This window comes from Hyaena hyaena, unplaced genomic scaffold, assembly GCF_003009895.1.
Source record: "Hyaena hyaena isolate Hyena2069 unplaced genomic scaffold, ASM300989v1 scaffold_787, whole genome shotgun sequence".
In the NCBI taxonomy this organism is placed as follows: Eukaryota; Metazoa; Chordata; class Mammalia; order Carnivora; family Hyaenidae; genus Hyaena; species Hyaena hyaena.
In genome coordinates, this window is record NW_024081417.1 from 702,197 (window position 1) to 717,262 (window position 15,066).

The 15,066-nt window shown below is 51.2% G+C and overlaps 1 protein-coding gene across 1 annotated transcript; it reads right to left on the reverse strand.

The window, feature by feature from the left end:
- Positions 1–3,185: 3,185 nt before the first annotated feature.
- Positions 3,186–12,780, reverse strand: ZNF550 (zinc finger protein 550). Its single transcript, XM_039219010.1, has 4 exons — positions 12,592–12,780; positions 10,249–10,375; positions 8,362–8,457; positions 3,186–4,784 (listed from the first exon to the last, which is right to left on the reverse strand). The coding sequence occupies exons 1-4, from the start codon at positions 12,616–12,618 to the stop codon at positions 3,730–3,732; spliced, it is 1,305 nt and encodes a 434-aa protein (XP_039074941.1). The 5' UTR covers positions 12,619–12,780; the 3' UTR covers positions 3,186–3,729.
- Between the last annotated feature and the right edge of the window lie 2,286 nt (positions 12,781–15,066).

The following is a 15,066-nucleotide window of genomic DNA, read 5'->3' on the forward strand; positions in this document are numbered from 1 at the left end:
TTCGTGGGTTCGAGCCCCGCGTCGGGCTCTGTGCTGACAGCTCAGAGCCTGGAGCCTGTTTCAGATTCTGTGTCTCCCTCTCTCTGACCTTCCCCTGCTCGTGCTGTCTCTGACTCTCAAAAATAAATAAAAAACATTTTAAAAATTTAAATTTTTGTAATTACTGGAGAGACTTTGGAAAAATTGCTGTGCAACTAGTACTACATTACAGAAGGTATTTTGTGAATTGATCTATTTTCAATATTAGAATTTCTATTTCAGTGTGCAGTGTTTCTTTGCTGTTATTTCATTCTGATCCTATTAAAAGTTATTAATTTCACTTCAATTTACACTTACTTAGTTTTAATGTTGTTTTATGATATTTCAATTAACTTTGCAGAAGATAATTTTTAAAAAGTTTTATTTATTTTGAGAGGGAGGGAAAGAGAGAACACACGTGCACCAGTAGGGTAGGGGCGGAGAGAGGGAGAGAGAATCCCAAGCAGACTCCATACTGTTAGCAGAGCCTGATGTGGGGCTTGAACCCACAAATCATAGCACGACCTGAGCCAAAATCAAGAGGTAGATGCTTTTTTTTTTTTTTTTTTTTTTTTGACAGAGCCATCCAGGCGAAGAGGTAGATGCTTAACTGAGCCACCCAGGTGGCTCTGCACAAGATAATTTTTTTTAATTGCTTTTTTTTTTAAATATATTTCCTACAGACAGGAAATGTGTTGATTTACATTGATAGGTCTAGTATATTTCTGTATCCTGGATTATGTTATTAAGTCTAATATGTCTTAGTGGTTCTTTTGTGTTAAGGAAACAACCACTTCAGTTTCCAAACTTGAACATTTGTCATCTGAATTTACAGGGGATTGATCCCACCAGGAAATTAGTGGGTCAGTTTAGTGTATCTGGTGTGCCTATCTTGATCCTACTCAGTTTTAGAATATCTCCATATTTCATTGTCCAATATGAATATTCAGTTCATTTCAGAAGAAAGAAAAGCTTTTAAAAATTTTTTTTAAATATTTATTTTATTTCTGAGAGAGAGCGTGAGTGTGGGAGGGGCAGAGAGAGAGAGGGAGACAGAGGCTCGAAGCAGGCGTCAGGCCCGGAGCTGGCAGCACCGAGCCTGATGCAGGGCTCTAACTCCCAAACCGTGCGATCATGAACTGAGCCGAAATCGGGTGCATAACTGACTGAGCCACCCAACTGTCCCGAACCCATCACCTTCTGACATGCTCTGGAACTTAGGAACATTGCTGTCTCCTCACCCAGAAGTTCTACAAGGGCAAAATCCTTTTGTTTTTTTGTGCATCTCATGTACCTAGGAAAGTCCATGACCCACACGAGATACATAATAAGTGATTTTTGAGAGCACTAAATGTCACCTTAACTTTCTTATCCATTTGTAAGAACCCACTCTACTACTTATCCTAACTTTACTGATTCACTAGCACCTACCATCAGGACCAGTACCCAGAGAGCTCTCAAGAATGGAGAAAAATCCTATTTTGGAGACCAAATGTTCAAGGTGATTAGGAATCCAGCAAAGCCATGTGCTCAACTTCCTTCTCTTTTTCGATTTCAGCATTCCCTGCTCACCTACACTAGGCATTAAGCTCTCTCCCTGCTCAAGGACAGGACTCCTGTCTCAGCCACTCAGGTGCCCCATACCCCAGAGTGCCCAGAACATACTATGTGGTCATGTGAACGAAGGATGGAGGTCCTTCAGGAGACCCCTGCCTGTTGTGGCGGCGAGTATATAATAGGTCCTCACACTGAACGTTAAGACGCTATGGCAAGACCTTGAAGTTGAGGAACAAACCCTGAGATTTCCTTCATTTAGTAGAAAACACATCGCTCCTGCTTTGGGACAAAGACAAAGCCTGCATGGGCAGGCATGCAAAGAACCCTTTGATGAAAACCAAGATGTTTCCAGAGGGGTTTCTCCAACTCTCTTGAACCCAATGCTCAGCCACAAGGACAGCCATGGCTACAATACATACCACCGTCCAGAGAGAGGACAGAGGGTGGGTGGGGTGATCGAGAGTCAGCTCTCCTTTCTGAAAAACAGAAAACTATGCATGCTATCCTGAAAACAAAAACTAGACCTCACTAACTCATCAATAAGTTCATTTGTACAATGGACCACAGATACATGAGTGCTCACTGTGAAAATGTGACCCGTGCATGTAGCCTTATAAAGGTGCAGAAGCAGCTCTGAGTGAGGAAATGATTCTACGTTCTCCTGTAGTTTTTAAACTGTTAACGTTACCATGTGTGCCTTGAAAACTGAAGGAACGTCCACAGGATGAATTTCAAATGACCACATCTGATACCAGCATCAAGGGAGGAAGTCTGGGGTGGCAACCATGAAGCCCACACAAACCAACACTGGCATGTACACACCCAGACTGTCCTGTTAAAGTCCCTGGCCCTTTATTTTGTAGCAGAACTTCACACAACCCTTTATAAGATCAGACAGTGAGGATATTTGGGCATTTGTTTCCTGGGGTCCTCATGAATTTGCCCCAGCAGTGTGTTTTATGTCCCTGGTTCTAGCTACAATTCAAGCCCTAGACAGCTGGAGGGGACGTGAGGCCTCAGACCCCAAAACCACCAGGACCCACCTGAGAAGGCCCCACCATACCGTCAGGGAAAAAGAAAGAAAACAAAGGAGCAGAATGGAGTCGAGAAAAAGTGAGGGAGAGAGAACGTCGAGGATTTAAAAACCACAGGAACAGAAGCTTTACTTATAAATACTGAAGCCGTAAACATTCTTGAGGGGAGCATATTTCAATGTGACAGTGTACGCGGTGTACGCGGATTCCTTCTCTCAGACAATGTGAGTGTAAGTGGCATGTGGTGTTATTTTCAGAATTCTAACTTTTAAGTTCAAGTATCTTGTGTTTCAGCCTTCACATTTCTCAAGAAGAACGACGTTCCTCATGGGTGAGGATGATTGGAACAAAGTCTTCCAGCAAACGTCTGTAGAGCTGCCCTCACCGTCCAAACTTTCCAGACACAGGGTGGCAGTGAACACATAAAAACAAAGGGCTGGGGGTGCCGGGGTGGTCAGTCGTTAAGCATCCAGCTCTTGATGTCAGCTCAGGTCGTGATCTCATGGTTTGTGGGTTCGAGCCTCAAGTTGGGCTCTGGGCTGACAGAGTGGAGCCTGCTTGAGACTCTCTCTCTCTCTCCCTTGCTGTCTCTCAAAATAAATAAAAATAAACTTAGAGAAAAAAAAAAAAAGGGCTGAGGCCCTTCCTCTCAAATACTCCCCCATCTGATGAAAAGCTTAATAGGTTTGGCACGGAAATGTGAAAGTTTGTAAAGACATCTGTTTCTCCCATTTGAAGTGTATGTTTCCATCCCCTTCTTTTTATTCTTCTTTTAAAAGTAATGCTGAAGCGGCTTTCTAAGGGTCAACCGAGGGGCAGACCTGTGGCGGGACGTCCTTGTGAGTGCACAGTACCCACTGTCCGTCTCCCGCATCCGTCTACCAGGCGCCAGAAGGCCCGCGCGGTGTACGATTCCCAGCGACCCCTGACCTAACAGTGAGTGCTGAGCGTCACGGGTTTTCTCACAGCAACGACAGTGACGCGGCTGCCCTTGTTCGTTAGGGGTTCTCGGACGGCAGGGAGGGTGCTGCTTCTGGCCAGCGGCTCTCAGCCGTTATGTTAGGAACGTCCTTCCGCGGCGCGTCCCTGACCGGGGCAGGCCCGCGGGTGACCTGTCCCCTCACAGCTCTGTCCGCGGGGATCCGCCGGCGGCGGGGCCGCCTCGGGGGTGCACGCGCCGGTGCTGCAGGAGGTGCGAGCGGCGCTTGAAGGCCTTGCCGCAGTCGGCGCAGCGGTGCGGGGCGTCGGCCGCGTGCACCACAGCGTGCTGCAGCAGGTGGGCGCTGCGGTGGAACGCCTTGCCGCACTGCGCGCACGCGAACGGCCGCTCGCCCGTGTGCACGCGCCGGTGCTGCGCCAGCTCCGAGCCGCAGCGGAAGGCCTTGCCGCACTCGGCGCAGTCGTAGGGCTTCGCCCCGGTGTGCACGGCGTAGTGCTGGATCAGGTGCGCCCGGTGGCCGAACGACCTCTCGCACTCCCTGCACTCGAAGGGCTTCTCGCCAGTGTGGGTCCGGCTGTGCCGGACGAAGGTGGAGCGGTGGGTGAAGGCCTTGCGACACTGGGCGCACTCGTAGGGCTTCTCCCCGGTGTGGACCGGGCGGTGCTGCACGAGGTAGGACCTGCGTTTGAAGGCCTTCCCGCACTCCGGGCACGTGTACGGTTTCTCCCCGGTGTGGATGAGGTAGTGCCGGATCAGGGTCGAGCTCTGGCTGAAGGCTTTGCCACACGCGTTGCATTCATAGGGCTTTGTTCCAGTGTGGACCCGCTGATGCCGCACAAGGTACCACTTACGGTTAAACCCTTTCCCACACTCCCTGCATTCGTAGAGATCATTCCCCGCGTGAAGCGTGCGGCCTTTGCCTGGTCCCTGTGGGTCACGTTCATGGAGCACCTCTCCCGGGGAGACTCTCTCTTGCAAGACCCTGGAGTGCAGGCTATCCTCTGTCCCCAAACCATCATCTTCATGGCTCATTCTCTCACGGTGGGTCTCGTGAGCATCTGTCCCAGGCGTCAGTCGGCCTTTCTGCATTTCCACAAGCCCTTCCCAATCCCTGGTCTGCACCAGGCTGGAGTCCCTTGGAGGTCCCTGGGCCAGGCTTTCCCGGAGCCAGGCTCCGGCAGACAAAACCAGCTGAGAAGTGCTTGGGTCTCTGGTCCGAAGTTTTGCACTGTCACCTGGAGAGAATCCGACACACAAAGGGGGACTTTTAGTGCTGCGGTATAGAGGAGACGAAATCAACACTTCGGGGCAAGTGAGGCTGATCTAGCACCACTGACAATGGCTGCGTTTTACATCTCTAGAACCTGGGTTTCTAAGGACTCTTCTGGTCCTTGTACTCTTGACACCATTAAAGGGAAAATCCCAAGGGTAGGCCGGACCAGGAGACAGGGGGTCGGGAGTGGGGGCCCCTCCTCACAATCCAGATGAGAGGATGGGGGACAGTTTTGATCATTTGCTCCAAGAATTGATGTCCATTGGTGCTAGGAGCACACGGAAGTGGCACTGAACAGAACTGGGAGGGAAAAGATGTCATCTTCTCAGAGAAGGTATCCCACGAGCTAGGTCCTAATGGAGAAGCCACAGAGAGCAGGAGGGAGGGGGCACGGATTGAAACGGATGGAGCACGTGCAGAGTCGCTCCTGGGAGAGTGCAGTACAGCTAAAGGGAGAAAGGGGCCCCGGAGGCCTTGGTGAGGCCACTAGCAAAGGGGGATCACAGTCAAAGGAAGAGCATCAAGACTGAAGAAGAGGAGGGATGGAGGGACACCCGGGGCCAAACGGTATAAAAGACAAGCTTCTGCTCTGCTAGGAGGCATCACATGGTGGTTAACAGGGCTCTGGAGCCAGAAGCCATTGTTCCAGCCCCACCTCCACCAAGTGAGTGATCTTGGTGGATGAGTTACTTTCTTCTTCAAGGCGTGGCTTCCTCATCTGAGAGACCAGGAGTCCGTTGTGAGGGTTCAGTAAGAAAATGCCATAAAGCGCTTGACACGATTCTTGATGCGGTGTGTATACTCTGCTGTGGGTCATTATCCTGAGCTTCTGTGACGGTCACCTTTACACATCAGCTTGGTTAGGCCTAGTCCACCAGTTCTAGTTGAGGTATTTTTAAGATGTAATTAACATTTAAGCCAACAGACTTTGAGGAAAGATGATCATCCATAATCTTTCTCTCAGAGAGTGGGCCTCTTTGAAAGAGGGCCACATCCAGTCTCCTGAAGCCTTAAGAGAAAAGGCCGGGCTCCCCTGGGAGGGCAAGAATCCTGCCTCCAGACACCTTCCGACTCAGGCCGCGACATCAGCTCTTCCGCCTCTGGGCCTGATTCTACCTCGTCCTGGCTGTGATTCTCTGGAGAACCCTAATATGCTGTTGTTTTCACTGCCGCACTGGGCTATTAGGGTGGCAGCAAGGACACCCTCAAACACAAGCAAAGCTTGCCCTACAAGTCAAGGAAAGGGGCCTCAGCAGAAGCCGACACCATTGACACCACGATGTCGGACTTCTAGCTTCCAGAACTGTGAGAAAACAAATTTCTGTTGTTCAAGGTACAAAAAGGGGTGGGAAAGCCCCTGATAAACCCATCTTCAGTGAAAGCATGGGGACAGTGGTTTCCACTGTAGGAGGAGCCATCTCAAGGATGGGGCACAGGGGCCTGCTAGTTTGCTGGAAATATTCCGAGTCTGGACTGGGGTGAGGAATACCTCAGTTAGCACACATGCAAAAGCCTAAGCCTGACTCTTAAGACTTGTGCACATCACCGTACACTTCTGATAGTAAGGAGAGAAGACCAAGCAGAGTTTAAGCAAAAGGTAAGGAAGTCAAGTGTATACATATGAGACGGCTCCTTCAAGAAACCTGGCTTTATAAGGTACGTCAACACTGGCCGCAAGCTAGTCCTGATCTGCAAACGCTTGTGTTTGTTGTGTGTAGACAATCGGAGCACATGGTTATGTGGAGCAGACAGACGATGAAGATGCAGCCAGGCCGGAAGGAAGTGAGGCAGCAAGCTTCCTGAGAAGGCAGAGGCATGGCCGAGGCTGTCGGGGAGGAACGGGCCAGGACCAGAGGCACAGGATCTTCTATAGAGGACGAGGAAGCCGTAGGTGCGGGACAGACACGATGAGTCATTCTGGATTGAGGAGCCTGAAGCAGAAGTACACAGCCTTCATTTCCAACGCGAGGCAGAATATATGCTGAGACCCTGGTGACAGCAGAAGTGGTGAAGCCCTGGAAGGCATCCGGGGGGCTGCAGGAGCCAGTGTGAGAGGAAGGGCTGCCCGGAGGCACATGGCAGATGCAGGGAGACCTGCCCAGAGGCTCTGGCATCATCCGAGCAAGAGACGATGGAAACCTGGACTAGATGCTCGAGATGCAGCCAATTAGAGCAGTGGGGGCGATACACTCGGCAGACACAGATCATGCCAAACGGGCAGGAACGGGGAGGGATCAATGTTGGGTCTGAAGGAGACCGAGATGCTGAGGTGCTATTTCCAGCTTCTACCCTGCTTTGAATAGCAGGACGCTCTCTGACCCGGGATGGGGAAGAGTGGACAGGATGGTGAGTATCTAAGGCCTGATGGACTCGACATGCCTCTGAGACACTAAGCGGAGATGTGGATCTAGGAGCTGGGAGGGCCGCCAAAGACATGCTGGCTGAGAAGCCTGAAGGACCGCCAGAGAGGAGGCCACGCCTCACCATGACGGCCCCAGCTACTCCACGGCACAGATGTGGGGCTGAAAAGGCCCACTGTCACCGTGCGGTTTTCAGGGCAAGAGAGGTAGGAGGATCCAGCCAGTGCAAGGGGCTGCTTCTGATGAACAAACAGGGGGCTGGATGAAAGGAGAGAGAAGGGTGGGAGACAGTTGGATACAAAGTGAAGTGTAATTTGCAGAGTAGAGACAGTACTTTCAAGGGTAAGAAAGGTCCCTTGAATCAGAAAAAAATGTGTTACCTCACTGTCACCCACTCGGACTATAATTACATGGACACACCAAGAGCTGACTTCTGGGGGGCTCAGTTGGTTAAGCGTCCAACTTTGGCTCAGGTCATGATCTCATGGTTCCTGAGTTCAAGCCCCATGCAGAGCTCTGTGCTGACAGCTCAGAGCCTTAAATGTTTAAAAAAATTTTTAATTCAAAAGACAAAAAACAAACTATTTAAAAAAATAAACTATTTAAAAAAAAAAGACAAAAGACAAAAAACCTGACTTCCATTGACGCTTCCACAGGCCAGGCACGGTATGCTGGCTCACCACAACCTCAAACAATGGAATCACAGAAACTGTCGTTACCCTGAGTTTCCAAGTAGGCTGAGCACAGCCGACTGACAGGATACAAACCAAGTACGCTGGCTCTTCTCCGCAGGCACGCGCAGCTAAGCACCCCCCAGGCTTGAGCATCCAGGTGTGGCCAGATGCCTACTTCTCTTCCAGGGAGCATGGGTGGAAGTGACCTTGGGGTGTCTGTGGATGTGCCTTCTTCCCTTCCCCCTGCATCTCCCTTCCACCAGCTGGATTAGACCAGAGAGCACACCTAAACCTACACGCTGACATCCAGCACCAGGTCTCTAAATAATGCTGGGCGTCCGAGCCGGCCTGCAGATGCAATGCGACACCTGGATGTGAGAAACCACCCGAACCCCCAGGAGGTCACAGAGAGTCTCACACGGGTGCAGAGGCACTGGTCCCTTGCATGCTGGAGGCTGCCAGGAACCCCCACCTCTCCCCGCCCTGCACAGCTCCCTGCTCCTACCTGGGCAGGTGCTCCGTGAGAGGCCTCTCTCCCCAGTCCACAGCTCCCGCCCATGCTTCAGCAGGTGGGTCAGCTCTGCTCTGGGGACTGAGTGCCCTGTGGACAGAGAAAGAAACAAGCCCTGGTGTATGAGAAGAAAGCAATGTCTCCATCTGGCCTGGGACTTAATGACAGGGAAAAGACCCGAGTGAAGCTACTACTGACGTGAAGAATGTGCCAACCTACACACAGGTCCCTTTCCTGGGCTGCAACTACTATAGAGGGTGCTGCTGTCTCTGTACAACACCAGCGTCCTTGAACTTCGTCGGCGGAAGCCAACCCTACTTGGGGGCACACCGCTTTCACACATAGACATGGGACCCTGGGAAAGTGAGCCCCTCCTTCCAGAAGGGATTCTGTAATTCATCTAAGTCACTGGTTCTCAAACCTAGGTGCTTTGGAACCATCTAGGAGTGCTCGATTCTTTTTTTTTTTTTTTTTTTTTTTTTTTAATATTTTTTATTTATTTCTAGGAGAGAGAGAGAGAGCAGCGTGAGCAGGGGAGGGTCAGAGAGAGAGGGAGTCACAGACTGAAATAGGCTCCAGGCTCTGAGCTGGCAGTCAGCACAGAGCCCGACGCGGGGCTCGAACCCACGAACCGCGAGATCATGACCCAAGCGAAAGTCGGACGCTCAACCGACTAAGCCACCCAGGCGCCCCTAGGAGTGCTCGATTCTGACCTCAAGCCAAAAGGAACACAATTTATTGGGGTGAGGCCTAGCGACCTATCTGAGGATCTCTCCCCAGAGGCTGCCCAGGGGGCACTGAAAGCCGAGGGGCTAGAAGTCAGGGAATGGCATCCCTGAGCACTGATAATCTGAGGCAGGCAGGTAACCTGAGCTGGATGCCCATTCTGAGGACCAAACCCTTATTCCACGAGGCGAGGCTGCAGCACCCCACAGGCCACAAGGGGGCAAGCCTGAGGAACAGGGAGATGCCTGGTCTGGGGAGAGGAGCGGAGAACACCTTCACATCACTGAGGAAGGAGTGGTGAAGGGGCATCCTCCAGACCAGGCCAGTCCCACCCTGGGGCTTGTCGGTAGGTGAGTTGGGAACTTTCCTCAGGGGAAGGCAGTTTAAGCTGGTCTTGTCACGTGCAGCAGATACATCTCCACAGAGACAGGCGGGTTCTGCACAGAAGTCCAGTGACTGAGGTACCAGGACCCACTGAAGTTTCAACTGGCAGATTCTGATCGTGAGCCCAGGACTCATGGGGACAGGTCTCAGGTCTGGTGTGTGCTATGTGCAGGGTGCTGAGCTCACAGAGGGGCTGGCGAAAAGGTGAGCCAGATGTTCCTTTGGCTCGCCTCTTTCTCTCACCCCAGGGCCTTTTCTTATACTGGTTCCTCCACCTGGAAACCCTCCTTGACCTCCCCTCCAAGCTTCAAGTCTCAGTTGGAGCCACTTGCTGCTTTTTTTTTTTTTTTTTAAAGTTTTTATTTATTTCTAGGAGAGAGAGAGAGAGAGACAGCGTGAGCAGGGGAGGGTCCGAGAGAGAGGGAGTCACAGACTGAAACAGGCTCCAGGCTCTGAGCTGGCAGTCAGCACAGAGCCCAACACGGGGCTCGAACCCACGAACCGCAAGATCATGACCTAAGCGAAAGTCGGACGCTTAACCGACTAAGCCACCCAGGCGCCCCTCTTGTGTTTTTATTTTATTTTTGAGAGAGAGAGACAGAGTGCAAGTGGGGGAAGGGTAGAGAGTGAGAGGGAAACAGAATCTGAAGCAGGCTCCAGGCTCTGAGCTGTCAGCACAGAGCCTCATGTGAGGCTCAAACTGAAAAACAATGAGATCATGACCTGAGCCGAAGTCGGGGTGCCCCACAGGAGTGAGAGGTGAGTCCTTACCCAGGGAGACCAGAAGCCCGCAGGTCTCCAGCATCACCTCCTGGTACAGGGCCCTCTGGTCCAGTTCCAGCTGTCCCCACTCTTCCTGGGTGAAGGTCACAGCTACATCCTTAAAGGTAACCAAAACCTGGGAAGCCAAACAGAGGTAGTGGCATTGGTCTTGTGCTGTTGGATGCAGTCAGACCCTGTTACTCACTTGTTGGTGAAGGTGCAGAGAGACCCAGGCCTGAATCACTGAGGCCTCCTGAGGGCAGAGCTCTGTGCTGGGCTCAAGGCGGAGGTAGAGGCAGCCTTTGTACATAATGCAGTTATGGCTGAGAGAAAAGCCTCCCCTGGAGAAGCCGCTGGAGATGACAGACGGTGGTGTTCCTAAGGACTGTAGGGGCAGTAAGTGATCTGGGACATGCGAGGAACAGGGAAAAGGATCATGCTGGTAATTCCAACAATGAGAACCACAGCAATAGTAGCTGAGGCTCCCTGGTCCTCCCCTGTGCCCGCCCCCCAGCAGAGAGCTTTTACCACTCAGGTAAAGTGACTAAAAGTCCCTTGTTCTGGACCCAGACTCCCAGGGACCGAATCTGACACTTGCCAGCTGTGACCAAGGGGAGGACATCACATCATTTCTCTAAGCCTTGGTTTCCACATCGATACCATAATCACTCCCACTTCACCAGGCAGTTCCGAGAGCTAAAACAAAAAGGTTCACATGCAGACACTGGAGTGCCCAGGCCGGAATGTGTTCAATGCATTTTGTGACTTTTCCTAACCCGCCCACAGCCCACAACATAAATGCTACTATCATGTCCATGTGACGGCCCACAGCCTGGAGCTTAGGTAGCTCTAGAAAGCCCATAATCTCACATTAAAGGAGCAGAGAAAGGACTGGAACATCCAGCAAAAGATGATGTCCCCAGAAAACAGGAAGGTGGGGGCCAGGCGCACCTCTGCCAGAACTAAAACAGCCAGGAAAAGGCTCTTCTAGTAGGTGACACTGACGCACAGGAGAGACAGCCCTGCAGAGGCCTGGGGACAGGGGCCCCGGAAGAAGGAAGTGCAAGTACAAAGGCTGCAAAATAGGAAGGACTTGGACAAGCTCAGCACCATCCAGAAGGGAAGGGAGGAGCACCGAGGTGTCGCAGGGGCAGATCCAGCACAGCCCGGAAGGCCAAGGTGGAGTTTGTGTGCATTTACTACAAGTATGATGGTAGCCCCTGAGTGGGAGACCCGTTCACTCATTCAACCTTTTACTGAGTACCTTTTACAAGCCCAGGCCGTTCTAGGTCTTGGCATAGGGCAGCGACAGGCGCTCACGATCCGGGGCTGGAAACATCCTAAACAAGCAACTAAAATCAGCAAGACAACGTCTGAGGCCCCTAAAGATTCCCAAGACAAGAAAATGGAGTTAAGGAGACGAATGAGATGACAGTGTACTTTACACAGGGCAACAGGGAAGGCCTCCTTCAGGCTGGGTCTGAAAAAGTGAGGAGAGGGCCCTGCGGAGGGGGAACAAGACTAGTGCTGACAACGGTCTAGGCTATGAAGGGGGGACTTGGGGCGACCGCTAGAGTCTCCCCAGAGCCCCTTGTGCATGTGTGTGCAAAGGGACATCACACTCCTGCACACTGTCATCACTGACCATGTGGATGGACTCAACTTTTCAAACCTAACTGAATGTCTTAAAGAAGAAAACAGCTCCACTGCTGTCAGGGGAAAGCCGGTTCCATTTGCTGTAAACGGAAAAAGAAGTTCCTTGGCCGCCCTGGCGCTCAGCCTGCGCTTCCACCTCTCCGCCCAAGCACAGCAGCAATTCCAGAAACTCGTCCCCCCATTCTCCGCCCCGGCTCTAGCCCGCTAGAGGCCGGAGGGCGCAAGGGTCGGACTCCCGCCGGGTCTAGCCTACGCGACCGACACAGGCTCAGGAGGCATCTCCGTGGAAAGAGCCCCCAGAGCGACACTCCCGCGGCCCTGCTGGACACCGGGGGACACACGCCACTCACGTATGGTTTCCAGGGCCCCCAACCCGGGACGCGGATCCGTTAATACTACTTCACCTCCGGGAGCACAGATGCCCGGCGCCGCAGGGGGACTCGCTCAAGGTCACGGCTTCGGGAAGGGGCGCCACCGGAACCCGCCGTGAGGTCTCGGGGGTGCGAGTCGTCCTCCGCACCCGGCAAGGACCGAGGGCAATTCCAGAAGCCGCACCTGTCCCTTCCACACAGCGTCCCGCTGGGTGCCAGAAACGGACGCTTCCCCACGTGGCCCCGGCCGCCCTCCGGAGCCGAGAACCACCCCGGGGCCGGGAAACTGAGGCACAGCACGCCGCCGCCCCGCTCGTCCACTCACTTGCGCCGGGTCCACGCGCGCCGCCATCAGGCCGTGGGGACCGCGGGGCCGCGCGAGGACGCCGGGGGGTCCCCGCGGGCTCAGCCGACCCTCCCCCAAGTCCCACAGAGGCGGGGGTGGAGCCCCTCCCCGGCGTCCCGGCTCGGTCCCGAAGAGATGCTGAGAGCTCACCACCGGCGGGAACCGACCAGCCACATCATTAGCCTCCGTCTACCCGCGACGCCGGAAGTCCTACCTCTGCCAACACGGGCCAGTAACGCCCCCTGCCTGTGGCACGGCCTTCTGGGTAATGTAGTTTTTGTCCTGCCTCCGGCCCCTCCTGGCAATTCTCCACTCTTTCTAGGAGCCAAGGGCCCAGAGGCAGGGGCACCGGGAAAGGGCTTGCAGAGGCTGGGATGAAGAAGGGGGAGGCATCGGATACTCCTAAAGGGGACGCACCCAAATTTCCACAATTTCCCAAATTGTGTTTTCTGCATCTTTTAATTTTACAAGCTCCTAAAGGGGCAAGTGGGCACACTGTATTGTAAATTTTTAAAATCACATTTTCCTGCTGCCTCAACACCCTACAAACAGGCTGTCAGCACCCCACCCACATGAGCAGGCACACCAGCGTGATAAGTTCCTTTTCTTGTCCTCCCCTGTGACGTAGCGACATTCCAGTGGATTAATAAATTCCCTTTTGTCGTTTGCATGCTCCCTACTGACTCCCAATAATGAGACTTGCCTGGGAGTCCTGTCTCTTTCTGGGCTCCTCACCTGCTTGATTGAGCCAGTTGCCTTACTCCATCTGGCCTTCCATCTGGCCCCCTGTATGGGGTGTGGTGCCTCCGTCTTCTAGGAGTTTTGAATGCTACAGATCCTTTAATTTCAGATACTCTTGAGAGTAGAATTTCAATAGCTTTGTAGTGTTTCTTAAGGACTCCACAAGGGGGACTTACTCACCGTATGGGGGAGTAATACAAGATACCATAATGTTATAATGCTACTTAGATACAAAGTACTTTCTCACAGCTTCTAATAAACATTATCTTGTTGCTCTTCAAATACACTCCGACTGAAACTTGAGAGTACGCTTTGTAAGTTTCAGTAAGTTGACTCAGGGTCTAGAGAGAAAAGACTTCACACGGGGCCATTACTAGGACATTGGAGAGGAAAATGTGTCCCTGAAACGGGGTAATGTGAAAATTTTGTTTTCTTTACATTTTTAAATAAATTTATGGAGCTCCTTCAAATTTTATGTGGAGCAAATAGAGGAGATTGAATTTACCTAAAATGAGAGAGGTTTGACATAAAGTATAATTTTAAGCTTATTATCCAAGTATTCTTATATTTATTCTGCCCTTTCTATTTTTTAAAAAAATATATGTTCCCTAAAAGTAAGACAAGATATTACAGATTCCATTCAGTAGAACAGAAACCCAAAGAAACACTGAACACACATGCTGCCTGTCAGTCATGAGGTGTATGCTTTCAGTAGTTGGGCAGCCAACAAATATTATCACTCCTCGACTATATGCTGATCAAAGCTTCATAGTCAATACTTTAGGGCTTGATATGTGCAGTCAAGGGACAAGGAACAAGAGCATTCAGCTAGGGTCATGACAAGGGAAATGGATGGTGAATGTCACAAGGAAGCAGATGATGTGGCATTTTGCCAAAATTCTTCCCTGCATCTTGGTATTCAAACCCCAGCAATCCTATCTGTTTTTCCTCTCATATGTTTCTAACTGAATTTCCTGACACAGATACTGCTATGGTCTGATTGATTGTGTTCCCTTCAGTTCATAAGCTGAAAACCTAATGCTTAATATGATGGTATTAGGAGATGGGACCTTTGGGAAATGATTAGGTAATGAGGGCTCTGTTCTAATGAATGGAATTAGTACTTTACAAAAGAGACCCCAGAAATTTCCCTTGCCCCTTCCACCATGTGAGGACACAGCAAGAAGGCTGTCTGTGAACTGGGAAGTGAGCTCTCACTAGACACCAAATCTGCCAGCACCCTGATCTTGGACTTCCAGCCTCCAGACCTGTGAGAAATAAATTTCTGTTGTGTATAAGCCACTCAGTCTATAGTGTCTCCTTATAACATCCCTAACAAAGACAGATACAATTCATTTAAAAATCTTAGTCTTACCCAAAAAGAAGAGCCCCTTGCCCAGTGTTTCTTCCTGCTGTGATAGTGGCCACTATGATCACAGTCCGAGCACGTGTGCAAAGGGGGACTCTTATCCCTGAGATAAGCATTTGGTTATTGTTTGAGGATGTTGTTAATGATTCAAACAGTTATTCTGAAAATAACTAAATTAGAGCGAAGGTATCAAGCTATTTCTTCCCTTTTCTGCACAGACTGTATTTTGAGGTAACTGAATAGATTTTGGAAAATTATTCTTCTTTAGAATTTCTAACTAATAAATGCAGAAATAGCAATACACGTGGGGTACAAATGTTTAACCATGTACAGTCAACTACCCA

What these genes read in the sequence shown, in the direction of transcription:
- ZNF550 (XM_039219010.1), bottom strand. Translation starts at nt 12,618, where the DNA reads ATGGCGGCGCGCGTGGACCCGGCGCAA. An exon ending in CGCGCGTGGACCCGGCGCAA is followed by an intron (nt 10,376 to 12,591) that starts GTGAGTGGACGA and finishes TTGGCTTCCCAG; the next exon opens with GTTTTGGTTACCTTTAAGGA. An exon ending in CTCACGGAGCACCTGCCCAG is followed by an intron (nt 4,785 to 8,361) that starts GTAGGAGCAGGG and finishes GATTCTCTCCAG; the next exon opens with GTGACAGTGCAAAACTTCGG.